At 65.6% G+C, this 14688-nt stretch overlaps 1 protein-coding gene across 3 annotated transcripts; it reads left to right on the plus strand.

The window, feature by feature from the left end:
* Nucleotides 1-1714: 1714 nt before the first annotated feature.
* Nucleotides 1715-14624, plus strand: CDIP1 (cell death inducing p53 target 1). Of its 3 annotated transcripts, none has more exons than XM_037507680.2 (5): nt 1715-1791; nt 11630-11736; nt 11821-11976; nt 12410-12683; nt 12800-14624. In XM_037507680.2, exons 2-5 carry the CDS (start codon nt 11649-11651, stop codon nt 12909-12911), a joined length of 630 nt encoding a protein of 209 aa, XP_037363577.1. In that variant the 5' UTR covers nt 1715-1791; nt 11630-11648; the 3' UTR covers nt 12912-14624. The 3 variants fall into 3 exon arrangements, with proteins under 3 accessions (XP_037363577.1, XP_037363576.1, XP_037363578.1); XM_037507679.2 differs by lacking the exon at nt 1715-1791 and adding an exon at nt 2099-2128; XM_037507681.2 differs by lacking the exon at nt 1715-1791 and adding an exon at nt 2515-2633.
* The last annotated feature ends 64 nt before the right edge of the window (nt 14625-14688 follow it).

The following is a 14688-nucleotide window of genomic DNA, read 5'->3' on the forward strand; positions in this document are numbered from 1 at the left end:
TGTGGGGAAAAAAATGAATGTAAAATATCTCATTGATAATATATTTTACTGACTAGACATTAAAACACTAATATTTTGCACGTGTTGGGTTGAATTATATTATTAAAATTAACTTCACCCTTTTTTGTATTTATTTTTAAAGATTTATTTATACATACAAGAGCTGGGGTGCAGGGCAGAGGTGTGGGTGGTGAGAGGACCCACCAGAGACAGAGTGGGGGGCAGAACAGGCAGACTGAGTGAAATACACTGCTGAGGGGAGCAGCGGGGAGACAGGAGAGGTCTGCTGTGCCATGTGGGTAGCTCCCTGGCAGGGGATCGAACTCGTGCTGCAGTGGCTGGCAGCAGTTTGACAGTGCTGTGTCTTCAACCCCTGCACCAAGGGGGAGGCCCGTTGTATTTATTTTATTTTTAACATGGTGAATTAGGAAGTTAGGCTGAGCAGGCAGGCAGTTAGGGTCAGGGTGCCCCAAGCCCATTTATCAAACTGAATGGAGAACAGCTGCTTGGAGTCAGGGTGCCCTAACATAGTAAAAACAATGTTCAGAAAAGCCACACAGTGCCAAAGCAACAGACCAGAGCTCCTTCCAGGGAAACAGACTAAGTAACCTGGGAGACCCAGCGGGTCTCAGCCAATCAGCAAGAGACAACACAGAGACACCCGCTGTCAGAACCCCCACCCTGTGCTCTCCATATTCATATAAATTCCTGCCTCTTGTCCTTCAGTGGCTGCACACACGGAACCCCTCTCTGTTCAGAGTTTTCCTTTCCATCTTCTTACATGGCAATAAATTTCTTGCTTTTCTGCCTAACTCCTTTCCTGACATTGAATTCGTCCCTCACCTAGACAAGAACTGAGAGCCCTTGGGGTCTGGCTCCCTGACTCCAGGCTTGAGTCAATGGTTAGCAGGAAAAATTTTTTGATTACGTATGTGTTGGTTTTCCAACTTCTTAATTGCCTTTCCTTGGCTAAGCCATTCTCCACCGCACACTGGTTGTTTCTTTGAAGTGTCAATTGCACCCCATACAGCTGGCAGCTATGCTTTCTAAGTCCCCTCTGCAAACGCTGACTTAGCAAACAGTGACCCACTACTTCTGGGGGAAATTCAGGGTAAGGTCCCCGCGAGGCTCCAGGCACAACATTACATCCACTGGCCAGCACATGACCACGCCGTCCGCGTCTACTTGAAGACGAGGCGCCTCGTTCCACGCGCCCTGGAGCTTGGGCCACGAGTTCAAGGCCCACAGCACTGACTCGGCCTCGGCAGGTCGTCAGGGCGCGCGCTTTCTCTGGTAAGCCCGTCACAGCCTTCTTGGCCTCAGGGGCACACAGCGCCTCAGCGCCCTGCTGGGGCCCGGACAACCAGCAAAATCAACAAAAAGCACAAAAAATGCAAAAAGCACAAAAAATGCGAAAGCAGCAAAGGCCCCAGGCACTTGCACGAAGGACACGCGAGCGCTGGAGCAGGGTCCGGGCGCTCACAGCCGCCACGCCGTCTTCCCGCCCCGGCGAGCCCGCGGAGGGGCAGCAGCCGGGAGGCGGGAGGCGGGACTCGGCCGGGTTGGGGGGGGGGGGCCGACACCGCCCGCGCCCCGCCCCGCCGCCGCTCGCGCCCGGCGCTCGGCCTGACGTCACCTGGCGGCCCACGTGACCCGGCCCCGCCCCCGCCGTGACGCCACAGTCCTCGGCCGCGCTCCAGCGCCTACCCGCCTCCTTCTGACAGACGCGCCACGGCGAGCTGCGGAGGAGGCCCTCCTGCTGCTGCGGGCGCCGCGGGCGCCGCGGGCACGGTGAGTCGCCTCGGCCCGGCGGAGAGGGCGGCCCGCGGGACGCCCCGGGGCCGGGCCGGGCGCTGGCGGCCCTCGGGCAGGGCTGACCCGGGCTGCCTGGCCGCGGGGCCCGCCGAGCCCCTCCCCGCCCCCGCCCGCGGCGTCGCGCGGGGCACGCCGGGTGCTGTAGTCCTCCCGGCGCGCGCTGCGGGCCTCGGGCGCGCGGGCGGACTCCATCTCCCAGAGGCCCCTGGGCGGGCGGGGGGCGGTGTGTGCGCAGAGCCCCGCGGGGCTGAGGGGCTCGTCGGCGCGCGCCTGGACCCCGGCCTGTCGCCGCGCTCGGGCCTCGGCGCTGGAGGTGAAGGGGCCGGGGGCGGCGCGGCGGTTCCCGCGCGCGGGCGAGCGCAGCGTGGCCCTGGGGGTTTTGACGTCCGGCCGCGGGGCGCGGTGACAGCCCAGGGGGCGGCCGGCCCGCGCTCGGCGCCCCGCGCTCGCACCTCAGGGCTCGCGGGGCGGCGGCTCGGGGCCCCCCTCTGCTCCCAGCGGGGCTGCGCGGGGACAGGCGGCGGCGGCGGGCCCCGGGGAGGGGCTCGGGAGGGGCCCCGGCGACGAGGGCGCCCCCGCTGAGCGCCGTGGCGACCTTGGCCGGCCCGCCGCGGCCCGCGCGCGGCCGGTCCACACCGGCGAACCCCGCACCGCTCGCGCGCCCGGGGAAGGCAGTGCGGGCCTGGCATCGGGCCAGCCTCTGCCACCGAGCCCGGTGTCGCCGAGCTCCTGCGAGGCGGCCTGGGCACTTGTTTGTGGGGGGGCGGGGTATTCTGTTCTCCCCTGCATCTCCTCAGAGGCCTCTCAACAGGTGTCAGGTAAGGAGTGCGCGGCGCTGAGTGTCTCCAGGCTGGGCCCACGATCCTCTGCTTCGGAACCCCGCTGCCTGGGGCCCACCCGGAGCTGCTGATTCTGCAGTTGTAGATGTGGGCCCAGACGCCCCCCTGGCGCCCTTAGGGTTGAGAACCTTTGTCCTGGAGCGAGAAAATGGAGGGTCTGGGGCAAGGGTTGCTCCCAGAGGCGTATGCCGGGCCTGCTGCTGGACAGGGCAGTGTCTCTGCCAGCGTGACCTCGCTCCCTGGCACTTTGTTCTTTCCTCGGGGATGGCCTAGACTCGGGTGGTGTGCCAGCTCACCTCGCCCTCTGCCCTGCTCTGGAGAAGTTATTCTCAGTCACTTGCTATCTCAAAAGACTTCCTCCTCCAGCATCTCATTAGGAAACATTTCGAACGCACAGAAAAGTCCAAGAAATTTCTCAGTGGACGCCCCTAGACCACCAGCACTTTATTGTGCTTTATCAGACATCTAACCAACAGGTCCCTTTTTTCTGTTCGTGTGTATCGAGCACGTTGCATGCGTGTCATTAAGTAGAGTATTTGAATTTCTCTTGCTTGTTTGTTTTTAATTAACAGAGGTCCTGGGTTAAACACTTTTCTCCTATCTCGAGAACCTGAAGGAGGTTTTCATCAGCTAAGCCTCTGGAACCAGGAGAGAGCTTTACATGAGCCCTTACAAAGACTTGAAAACAGCAGCCCATGATTCTAGAACCACCCTAAGAGCAGAAACAGGGACTGTGTGCAGAGAATACTAACTCAGGGTCCATAATTGTTTTGTGTGGGAGCCAGTGCAGTGACCCGCCTCCCGCTGCACGGGCATCTCACTGGCAGGAACCGCGAGGAGTTGTGTGCTTTGCTTTCTGTGCACCTGGGCTGGCACTTCCACCTGCTTCTGGGGCGTTGCTCGGACTCTAGGGAGCTGGGCTGTGTGGCACAGCTGATGAGCTTTGAGGCCCTTAGGGGCAGGTGCTTTGTTATGTAGCCACAAACACCAAACTCCTAACCCTGTTTGGTTGCCTGAGCGGGAGAGAAGGGAGGATCCTGTGAAACTATGTCTCCACCTTCAGAAACACTGTTCAGAGGGTGCAGATGTGATGTGACCCTTCCCCCGGAGGAGGGCATGTTCTCTGTCCCGTTGTGAGCTAGGCCTTTTGCTGGCGAGGGCAGCCTGCGGTGGGCGCACTGCCGAGAGTGTCGCCCTTAGTGGAGGAGGGAGCGAGGGAGAGCCAGGCTGGCAGCTGTGCCGCCTGTGGAGGACTTGGAAACAGACTGCACAGAGAGGAGGTGTGTGTAAACGGACCAGCTCTGAACAGCCAGGCTTCTCCCTGACATGCCCCCCTGAGGTGGCAGAGCTGCTTTGCAGCTAAGTGCCGCAGAGGTCAGGGGTCAGGACCACCCACCCAGGGAGACACAGGTCGGGTGGACTCCTGGTCTGCAGACACACCTCTGAGTCTTCAGGCTCGGGGCCCTGGGGTCAGTGCTGCCTGGACAGCGGACCACACCAGAGGTGCCGCTGTCCCTTGCACGATGCGTAACCAGGCATTGGCCCTCCCAGAGCCTCGCTTCATCTGGGGCAGGTGAAAAGCCTCTAATCACTGAAAGGTTAGGGTCCCTGTGCTAGAGTAGACGCAGTAGTACCCACGCAGTGTGGGGAAGGGACGCCCGGTCACGTTCTGATTCTCTGCGTACGAGCAGTTGAGATGCACTTTTGGTGACATTGGATCATTTTTCAGAAAACATCTCTCATTGCCTTCTTGGGGCTGCTGCGCGGTTGCACTGTCTGCTGGCCGAGCCTGCACCAGCGGTTCTTACCACAAGGAGGTGTCACGAGGGTCCAGGAAAAGCTGTGAACGTGCCAGGCACGTCGTGTGTTCAATAATGTTGATTCATTCTGAATTCAGATCTGTTCCAGGGATTGCGCTTTGCCTTCCAGGAGAAACAGACCAGGGAAGGTGAAAGGATTTCCTTGGTGAGGCCTGAGGCGAATTCTAACCCTTTAGTGTTTGAAAGAAGTGGCTCAGTTGCCAACGATAAGACCAGTGGCTGGCAGGCGACAGGGGTGACCCCCAGTCTGCAGTATGTGCCCCTGTTTTGCTGTGCCCAGCCTGGCAGCCTCTCGCCTGTGTCTAGGTGGCAGCGGCCCTGGCTCAGGAGAGAGCGTGGGCAGCGGCTTGCCCAGGGAGGCCAGGTCTCGCAGAGCAGGGCGGCACAGCTCTGAACAGCAGCTATTAAATTAGGGAGCGAGGGGGACCCTCCTGGCCTTGAGCTGACCGTGACACCTGACACCATCAGCGGTTTCTTCCTGTCTGGCTTTTTGCCCACTCAGGCATTTTGGCCAGGTCGCCTGGCCTGTCCCGGCACTGCTGCCCGTGCCTCTGAAGCGCGTCCGCCGCCGGGGCCGCCGTGGTCTCGTGCAGGGTGCTCACTCACCGCACCCCGCGGGTGGCGGGGGTCTGCGTTGGACTGGAGCCCCCATGCTGGCGCGAGCAAGGTCACTGCGGCCGTGCTCTTCCCCAGAGGGGGTCTGGCAGCTTGAGAGACACCGCCCCACCCCGTTTCTGGGGACTCGGGGCTCTAGTATAGATCAGCCACGTGTGGGAGCTCCGCGCATGTGAAGGCAGGAGGCCGACCATCCTCCTGGCTGCTGGGCTTCCCCCGCAGCTGGGTGTGGGGGGCGCGGGGGAGCAGGGGGCAGGCATTGGTGTTGGGAAGACCAGCAGCCGGGGCCGGGCCTTGGTCACACTTAACCAGGACTCGTGCTTTGTGCTGGGTCAGGCGGCGTGTCTCGGTCCCAGGCCCTGGCTCTTTCAGCCCGCCGGCCAGGAGACTGGCCACCTCGCGCCAGCTGCGTGAGGCAGAGGCGAGGGTTTTCTTTTCGGGGCTTCTTGTGGATTGTGCAAAGGGGTGGGTCTCACAGACTCGTCGACCTTCCACGCCGACGTCTGCCTGCCCAGCAGGTGCACGCGGCTTGTTTCTTCACTGGTGGTTGCAGCTGTAGCTGTTTCTCATGCTTTGCTCCTCTTTCCCCGGCGGTACGTCCTCTGCCTGCGCCGGCAGGAAAGCTCCTCTCCCGGGGCTGTCCTGCCTGGGCGCCACGCTTGGGCTCCAGGAGAGCCTGGCCGAGGGGGACGGCCTGGGCTGTGCTCCCGGTGCTGGCGCCGCCCGCGCTCTCCGCCTTATCACGCCGGGTGACCACCCGCCGGCTCTCCCGGGTCTCTGGGCCAGAAGTTCAGGCCCTCAGGCTCCTGCTTTGCAGGCCTGGACCCCCCGCTTGGCAGATCTCTGGGAGGCGAGCTGTCTAGAGCGCCGAGGACCACAGCCCAGGGTGCGAGGCTGGTCGGGAAGAACATCCTTCGGGCCAGCGCAGCGACGGTGCCGTCGGGAAGGGCCAGTCCCAGGAGCTGCCTGTCCCGGCACAGCCGACGCGTCGTCTCTGGCGTGTCTCCACACAAGCAGGCCGTCCCGGGAGAACATTCCGTCGCTGGGTGTGTAGCCCGCGTGTGGGCGTGTGCTGTCAACACAGGGCACACGCTGCTTCCCCGGCCTCCGCGCGGGCCGCGTCGGGGCCGTGGCTGCCGCCTCTCGCGACAAAGGCCTTGGAGCGGAGTGAGGCAGAAGAATGCCCAGGTAGCGGAGGTGCGCCCGAGCCCCGGCGCCGCCCGCTCTGCCCCGTGCTGCCACGCATCGCCCGGCGCCTGGGAACTGGGTGTGGCGGCAGCTGCGCGACATCCCGTCTCAGCCCCGAGCCTCGCTGCTTTCCAGCTCCAAAGTGTTCTCTGGGTCCTCGTGCCTTGTGACCCTTGACGGAGCCAGCGCAGAACGCGCCCTCCTTGCGCCCGGGCGCAGCGCAGCCACCCCCCCCCCACCCCCCCCCCCCCCCCCGGTCTGCCAGCACGGCCGGCCAGGCCCGAAGCTGTGCGCGTGGGGACTCGGCCTCGTGCACGCCGCCTCACAGCTCAGGCGCGGGGGCTGCTGCCATTTCACACAGGAGAAGACGGCCCCGGGTGGGGGCGGCCAGACTGCCGGCTGGGGCCTCGCGCCCAGGCCGGGGTAAGGGCCTGCCCTTCCGTGTGTGTCCCCCGTGAGCCAGGGCGCCGGTCAGGGGCAGCACGCAGGGCCGGCAGGAAGCGAGCCGGCAGGTGGGAAGCCAGATCTTCCCGGCCCCTGTCGTGTCCCGACGCAGCTCGTGAGTGTGAGCGCGCCCGGGGCATCCCCAGGTCGCCCTGCGCGCGGGTGAAATGAACGGCCGGCGGCCCCCACTGCTGCTCTCGTCTCTCCGGCCTCCCTTGGGAAGGCCACGGGACACGGCTGTGCCCCACGCGGGGTCACGCGGGATCCCGGCCCCACCGGCCAGGACTTGGCAGGCGCAGGGCCTGCTCGGGGGGCCCCCGCCTCCACGCTGGAGAGGCCCCGTGGGCCAGAGAGCGCCGGGTCACTGGGGGCCCCTGGGAGGCTTTCCCATCCCGGACCACCTGTTTCTGTGCCTTCGGCCCTGAGCAACTCCGCATATTTCTCATGATGCTGGTTTTCCTTCCTTGGTAAGAATTCACTGGAAGTTCATTGTGAGTAACTTCCGGCCTCCGGTAGACTCGAGCGTTCGGATCAGGTCTGGCTGCACGTACCGGGCAGCCCACGGAAGGCCGGCAGGAGGTCATCGGGGGACGGTCTGTGCCGGTCCCCAGGGCTGGGCGCCTTGGGCTGTCCTTAGCCCGGCTCCCATTCCCAAGGGCCCTGCACGCCAGCGTCTGTCACGTCCAGGCCGCGGCAGCAGCAGTCGGGAGGGCAGGTCCGTCTTCGGTGCCCTCCCGGAGCCCAGGCGCCTCTCACTCGTCGGCCGGTGCGGTCACGTGGCCGCAGGCGACTGCCGGGCCGGGGCATCCCGGCCCCGTGAAGACAGGCGCCCGGACTGGGGTGGAGCCGGCGCGGGGCCTTGCTGGGCCATTCTGCGTGCTCTTTTCAGAGATGAGGTTTGTTTGCAGTAGCTGTTAATTTATTTTATTTTTAAAAATATTTATGTATACAAGAGCTGGGGTACAGGCCAGAGGCACGGGAGGGTGAGAGGATTCACCAGAGCCAGAGCGGGGAGCAGAACAGGCAGAAGGACCGAAGACACTGCTGAGGGGAGCAGCGGGCGGCAGGAGAGGTCTGCGCGCCATGTGGGTAGCTCCGAGGGCGGCCGGGATTGAATTGGCGCTGCAGAGGCTGCGGACGGCTCCACAGCGCGGCGCTCAACCGCCTGCGCCACCAGGGAGGCCCCGCAGTAGCCGTTAAAGGCCTGTCCCGCAGAGCCTCCCGCTCAGCGCCGCCCCGGCTGGACGCTCACGTGTGAGGTCCTGTTAGCCGGTGCCACAACCTTCTTGCCGGCCCGGAAGCCGAAGCTCGGAGACCGAGGAACTTGTCCAGGCCCACGCGGTCCGCAGCGGGTGGGGTGCGGGGAGCCCTGTGCTCGCAGATCTGCTGCTGGCCTGCGGGGCAATGAGGCCTCTGTCCCCCGGCTGATGTTGCTGGGGGGGTGGCCCAGGGAGACCCCGAAGCCCCCTGGGAGGGAGGAGAGGGGCCAGGGTGCTGTGTGGCTGCCGGGTCCTCGGGGCACCAGGCTCTGGGGGCTCTGCTAGCGCGCCTCAGGGCGGGGTCCCCCCCCAGTGGCCTGCTGCTCACACGTGGGCTCCAGGCCGTTACCTGGCCTCCCTCCTGAAGCCCCAGACTCACCTACCGGCCACTACCGCGTCCCCCCTCCTTTGCCTGTGGTCGCACGAGCTCTGCCACCTCCTCCTCACCTGTCGGGGGGGCGTCCCCTGCCCCCGAGACAGGCTGTCCTCCCTTCAGCGGCCCGGGCCCGGCGCGCTGCGACGCTCCGCGTTGGGGTTGGGTGAGCCCTTGAACGCTGTCCCTGCCGCTTGACTGCAAACTTCTGGAAGGCAGGGACTGCGCCTCTCGCTCCCTGCCGCTGCCTCCCAGCCCGCCCCAGGCACCGAGTAGCTGCCGCACAGCCCTCCGCGCCAACAGATGGCCGGTTATTCCTGGAGGACGCGCCGTCCCCCTTCCCTTCCGAGGGCCTGTTCCTGAGAACGGGCTGTCCCTGAGCCCACCCCCGGGGCGGGGGAGAGCAGGACAGCACGTGACGCCGTCCCGGGGATCCACGGCCGGCCCTGGCAGCTTGGTCCATGGCCAGGGACGCCCCAGGCCGCCAGGACCCTCCGTGGCTTTTCCCACCCCGGCCTCGGTTCTCACACTCCCTCCTGGGGGCCGTCGGGGGTGGCGGGAGGTCCCTGGCGGCCAGTCCCTCCTGCTGCACCAGGGGCCTGTCCTCTGCTGGGCCCTGGCCCCTGGGAGTGGGGGCGCTGTCCGCAGCAGAGCGTTTGGCCTGCCCCTCTGGAGCGGGCGGCGCCTCTTTGTTCACGGAGGGGACGCTGCGGGCCCTGCTCAAGGCGACCTTTCAGTCTCCCGGCAGGGCGGGAAGCCCTCGCTGGCCAGAAGCCTGGCGCCGGCCTCCTGGGAACGGGCCCTCAGAAGCCAGCTGGCGTCCCGGCGCCGTGGTTCCTGGGGCGGAAAGTGCCTCGGGGAGGGCTCTGGGGAGCAGGGAACGTGACCCCGCAGCTGTCACCAGGGTCTGTGGGCGGCGCCTCCCCGGGGCCTCCCAGACTGGGGAGCTCCAGGCAGGCCCTGGAAGGGAGGGGCCCCGAGGAGGGCTGCCGGCCTGTCTTCCTTCCAGAAAGTCACCTGAGGAGGCCCAGAGCAAGCGGCTTCACCTTGGCTGCGCGTGAACGAGCTCTGCTGGGGCTGGGGGGGTGGGGTGGGGGGAGCACACACAGGACCCCGCTGCTGCCGGGCCAGACCCTGCCAGAGGCTGTGGCGGCTGTTGTGTTCTCCCGCTGGGAGCTGGGTGAGCCCCGCAGGCCCGATCACTCGGGGTCCCCATGCGCCTCCTTCCCGTAGTGGCAGCGACATGTGCCCGCGAGTGCCTGAGCTGGAGCTTCACCGCCTCTGCTTAACTGACTGGGCGGCTGCTCACACGTCCGTCACGGGCCCGGGCAGCGCCCCCCCCTGCGGCACCCCGCGCCGCCACCATGGAGAACAAAAACCAACCGTCTTCGGGCTTCTAGAAAGAGGCCTGACCTTGGGTGCCCGCCCCAGGGGCTGTGCTGGAGGAAAGCATGGACTGGCAGCCCCCGGACCCTCCCGGGGGTGCCCCCCTGCTGTGCAGCCGTGTGGTGGCGCCAGCCTCGGCTCCTCGCTGTCATGGGGGTCTCGCGTCCCCCCCCCCGCCCCCCCTCCCCCCGGGGCCTGGCGCAGGGGAGCACCGAGCGGGCTTCTCCTGTCAGTCACCGCGTTACTCAGGCTTCGGGCCTTGGCCGTTTCTTGCAAAGGAACAGAGTCACCCACCTGCTGGCAGAGACGGAGCCGCTGCCTCGCCCACGGCTGGCAGCAACCCGGCCCTGCGCTGGTTGCTGGTGATAAAATTAAGCTTCAAGGGCCTCCCCGGGGGCGCAGCGGTTGAGCGCTGGGTTGCGAAGCTGCCCGCAGTCTCTGCAGTGCCGGTTCGATCCCCGGCCGCTGGGCGAGGGTCCCACATGGCGCGCAGACCTCTCCTGCCGCCCGCTGCTCCCCTCAGCAGTGTCCTTCGGTCCTTCTGCCTGCTCTGCTCCCCGCTCTGGCTCTGGTGAATTCTCTCACCCTCCCGCGCTTCTGACTGTGCCCAGTGCTTGTATAAATAAATAAATAAATCTTTAAAAAAAAATTAAGCGTCAAAAGAAAATTAGCCCTTTGCACTCCGCGCTGCCCTCTCAGGGGACATTGCACTTTATTAGTGATTACGGGGAATTGAGGCTGTTTCAACGCACCGTTCGGAGACACGCATGTTTCCCTGAAGCTTTATCTTGAAATGGCACAAGAAATTAAATCAAAATATCGTAAAATGGTTCGGAGTGCAAAGGGTTAACAATTTGGAAAACTCTTGGATCGGCCACTGCGCTGGACCTGCTCCCTGGACCTGCTCCTCGATGATGATGATGCGGGGCCTCCCGAGGATGGCGGCGGGGCTGCACACGGGGTGTCGGCGCTGCCGGTCTCCAGCCGCCCCGCCGGCCTCCCCGCGCGGGCCGGTCGGGCTCAGGCCGGGGCGGCGCCGCGGCAGCTGTTGGGGCGCTCGCGCGTCACGTGAATGAATACTTGAAAAGTTCCTCCTTGCCTGAGTTCTCACGGGGTTCCGCGCGGCCGGGACCCACGGGGCGGGCGCTGTCTGCACCCCCGCGGCTTTGCTTTTCTTTTTTGAGTTTACATCATTTTACTTTGTTTTTAAAAAGCAAACTGAGCCCCGCTTCAGAGCGTAACGGCTTTTCAGCCCCGCTCACGGCACCCCCTTCCCAAGCGCCACGGAGAGGGGGGCCGGCGGGGGCCTGGGGGGAGCAGTCGGGGCGCGCCGGGACTCGCAGAGCGGGCGTGGGGTGGTTCCGAGTGGGCGCCTGGACGGGAGAGGGTGTGGGGGGGGGGCGCCCAGGTTCCGCCCGCCCAGCTGAGGGCGCGGCCCGTCCACCCCCCAGCTCCCGGGGCGCAGGTGTCCCCCGGCAGTGCCAGGACCCTCCCCTGCCGCCCCCGGAGCACCTGGGGTTTGAGGTAAAGTTTCCCCCGGTCCCCGCACAAGTGGGTCACGCCGCCCCAGCTCCCACCGGGAGGGGAAGACAGGACCCGCACCCAGACTGGCCTGCGGGGTGTCCTTCCTCCCTCCCAGGGCTGCCCTCTGGCAGGAAGTGGGGGCGCAGCTGCGGGGGTAGCTTTGCATGAGCTGCCCGCAGCCGGGGTGGGGCATCCCCGGACCACTCTGCCAGGACGCTGGCCACCGGCTTGGGGGCGGCACGGAGGGGACCGAGGCAGGGGGCCCTGTGTGCACGGCGCCTGCAATGCTGAGGCTGTCACCCGCCTTGTGCAGCCCCTCGGTAAGGGGGGGCTGGGGGCCGAGCTGACGTCTGGGCTTTCCTTCAGGTCCACGGAGACAGTGACCATGTCGTCGAATGAGCCTCCCCCTCCCTATCCTGGGGGCCCCACAGCCCCCCTTCTGGAGGAAAAAAGCGGAGCCCCATCCACCCCAGGTAGGCCTCGGTGTGAAGCGCCCTCCCTCCAGCCCTCCCGCTGCAGCTGGGCCCTGAGCCGCCTCTTCCTGCCTCTCTGTCCAGGCCGCTCCTCCCCAGCCGTGATGCAGCCCCCCCCGGGCATGTCTCTGCCTCCTGCAGACATCGGCCCCCCGCCCTACGAGCCGCCGGGTCACCCAGTGCCCCAGCCTGGCTTCATCCCCCCACATGTGAATGCAGATGGCACCTACGTGCCTCCAGGTGAGTGGGGCAGGGCCCCGGGGTGCGGGCTGATGGGGACGGGGCGGGAGGCCTGGGCAGATGTCTCCCTGCCAGGGGCCCGTCCCTGGGGGGCCTGGGCTCCTGCTCACCCGGCAGCTCCCCGAGGGACGGCTCTGCCCAGAGAAGGGCTCACGCACAGCACGGGTGGCGGCCCTGTGCGTCAGCGACCGACACAGCCCAGCCCTGGCATGTCCTCGACAGTGGGAGGGATGGCGCCCGGCTCTCGCCGCGCCCGGCTCTCACCACACCCTCCAGGAGGGCAGGCGGGATGTGGATGGTCATCTAGGCCCAAGGCCCGGCTCCCACACCTCACCTGCAGCTTGGGGTGGGGGCCATGGGGCTTCGTGCGCATCTTTCGTGGGGGGCGTTGGCCAGCCAGCGTGACCTGTCTGCTCTGTCTTTTGTGCTCCAGGTTTCTACCCTCCCCCAGGCCCCCACCCGCCCATGGGCTACTACCCGCCGGGGCCCTACCCGCCGGGGCCCTACCCAGGCCCTGGGGGCCACACGGCCACAGTCCTGGTCCCTTCAGGGGCTGCCACCACAGTGACAGTGCTGCAGGGAGAGATCTTCGAGGGTGCCCCCGTGCAGACCGTGTGCCCCCACTGCCAGCAGGCCATCACCACCAAAATCTCCTATGAGATCGGCCTGATGAACTTCGTGCTGGGCTTCTTCTGCTGCTTCATGGGGTAGGTGGGGGCGCCCCTGGGGCAGGGAGTGGGGGACCGGGCCTCCCACACCAAGCTGGAGTGGGCCTGGGTGCCCGGCCCCTTCAGGCCTGCCCACCTCTCTCCGTCTGCTTCAGGTGTGACCTGGGCTGCTGCTTGATCCCCTGCCTCATCAACGACTTCAAGGACGTGACGCACACGTGCCCCAGCTGCAAAGCCTACATCTACACGTACAAGCGCCTGTGCTGACGGAGCTGGGACGGACTCCCGCTGTCCACCCGCCCCCCGTGCTTTGCTCCCCGCACTCAGTGGCGCCTCCCCACTCCCACTTGGGGGCGGAAGCTGTCCCACCAGCCCCCTGGACGTCTTGTCCTCTTCAACTCGCCCTACCCTGAGCATCTGACTCTTTCGGCAAAAGATTCTGTTGGATGGAAGGCCAGGGGCGCGCAGGTGGCGGGACGGCGCCGAGCGCGTGTGGCTGCTGCGGGTGGCGTGGCCAGGAGGACAAGCTGGGAAGGGGCGCCTCGCACGGTGGCCTTCGTTTCCATACCAGGGGCAGGTTCGGTCCTGACTCCCTGGACCAAAAGCAGATGGAGCAGTAGTGGGTTCCCTAGGCCTGGGGCCTGTAGCCAGTCGTTTCTGATCTGCTGGACCGAGGGCGGGGAATGGACCCAAGCAGGACAGGGCCACGCGGCCTAGGTGTGTTTGCAGGGCACTAGTGGTGGGTCAGAAGGCATGGCTTTGGCCCTCGGAACTCTCAGGAACTCCACACCTTATGCCCAGGAGCCACCTGAGATAAGGTAGAGAGGGCAGCATACCCACAGGTCACTGGGTAAGGGATCGGGCGGCGCTTGCCACAAAGGAACTTGCCTCTCCCCCCGCCAGCGCCTGTTCCGGCCCACACCTCTGTGCACCCGTCCTCGCTGGGGCTGGAACTAATGCCCAGGAGCCTTGCCCTCTGCCACACTAGGTTCCTGCTGCCCGGTGGCTGGTGCGTCCCAGCTGGGGCAGGCCGCAGGGAAGGCCGGCTCCCGGTGCCGTGGGCTCGCCTTGGTCCCCTCGCGCTCAGCAGCAGGAGCAGCTGTGGCCAGGGGACCGGAAGACGTAGCCCCGAGCCATGGCAGCCCCCTGGGGGACACCAGCCCTGCCCGGGCCTGAGCCCACTGTCTCCTGAGGGTCTGTCTTGTGAACCTGCCCCCGTGGCCCGCTGAACCCTGCTGCTGCCCCCTCCTGGTCTCGCACTGCCACTGCATGGCCTCCCTTCACTGTGAATCGTGGCTGGTCTCCGTTTGTAGTTTCTCATTAAATTGGCCCTTTCACCCCCCTGCCTGGGCCTCCACTCACTTGCCTGGCTTCCTTCTTTTGGGGTACATCTTTAGGGTCTCGGTGCTCACGCAGTCCAGACTGCCCAGGGCCATGCTGACCTTTGAGAACCCAGTGAGAGCAAGTCAGCCCAGTGTGGACAACCCCAGCCGTGACCTGGGCACGGGCAGTCGGCTCCACAGTGCTGGGGAGTGTCCTCGAGCGCCCCCCCCACGCCAGAGCGGCCGCCCGCGGGATCTTCAAGCTGAAGCGCCCAGCGGGAGCCCAGGATCAGCCAGCCTGCAGGTGGGCACCCTTGCTCCCCTGAGAGAGGCAGAGCCACCCTCGCTCCCAAGGCTTCCGGTCTGAAGGTGACCGGGAAGGGGAACAGCAGCCTAGGCTCGCAGGTTCTGGGCCGGCTCGGCCCCCACCCCGGCAGCTGCTCCACCGGGCAGATCCCAGGATCCGGGACAGCTAACAGAGCCCTATTAATAAAAACAACTTGGGTTCACATTTCTCTCTCAGACTTTGCAGTGTTACGCGAGCATGTGCTTTTTATCCTTACTGGGGGCAAAGCGGGAAAGCGCCAAAGCCCTTCCGAGAGTCAGGAAGCCACAGGGCGGATGAGCTGGGAGGGCAGGGCTGCGGCAAGGAGACCGCGGCCCGTGGGGCACGAGGAGGACGGGCGAGGCTGCCAGGGCGGCGTGAAGGGGACACCACGCCA

This window comes from Talpa occidentalis, unplaced genomic scaffold, assembly GCF_014898055.3.
Source record: "Talpa occidentalis isolate TD23 unplaced genomic scaffold, MPIMG_talOcc4v2.1 talOcc4.12, whole genome shotgun sequence".
In the NCBI taxonomy this organism is placed as follows: domain Eukaryota; kingdom Metazoa; phylum Chordata; class Mammalia; order Eulipotyphla; family Talpidae; genus Talpa; species Talpa occidentalis.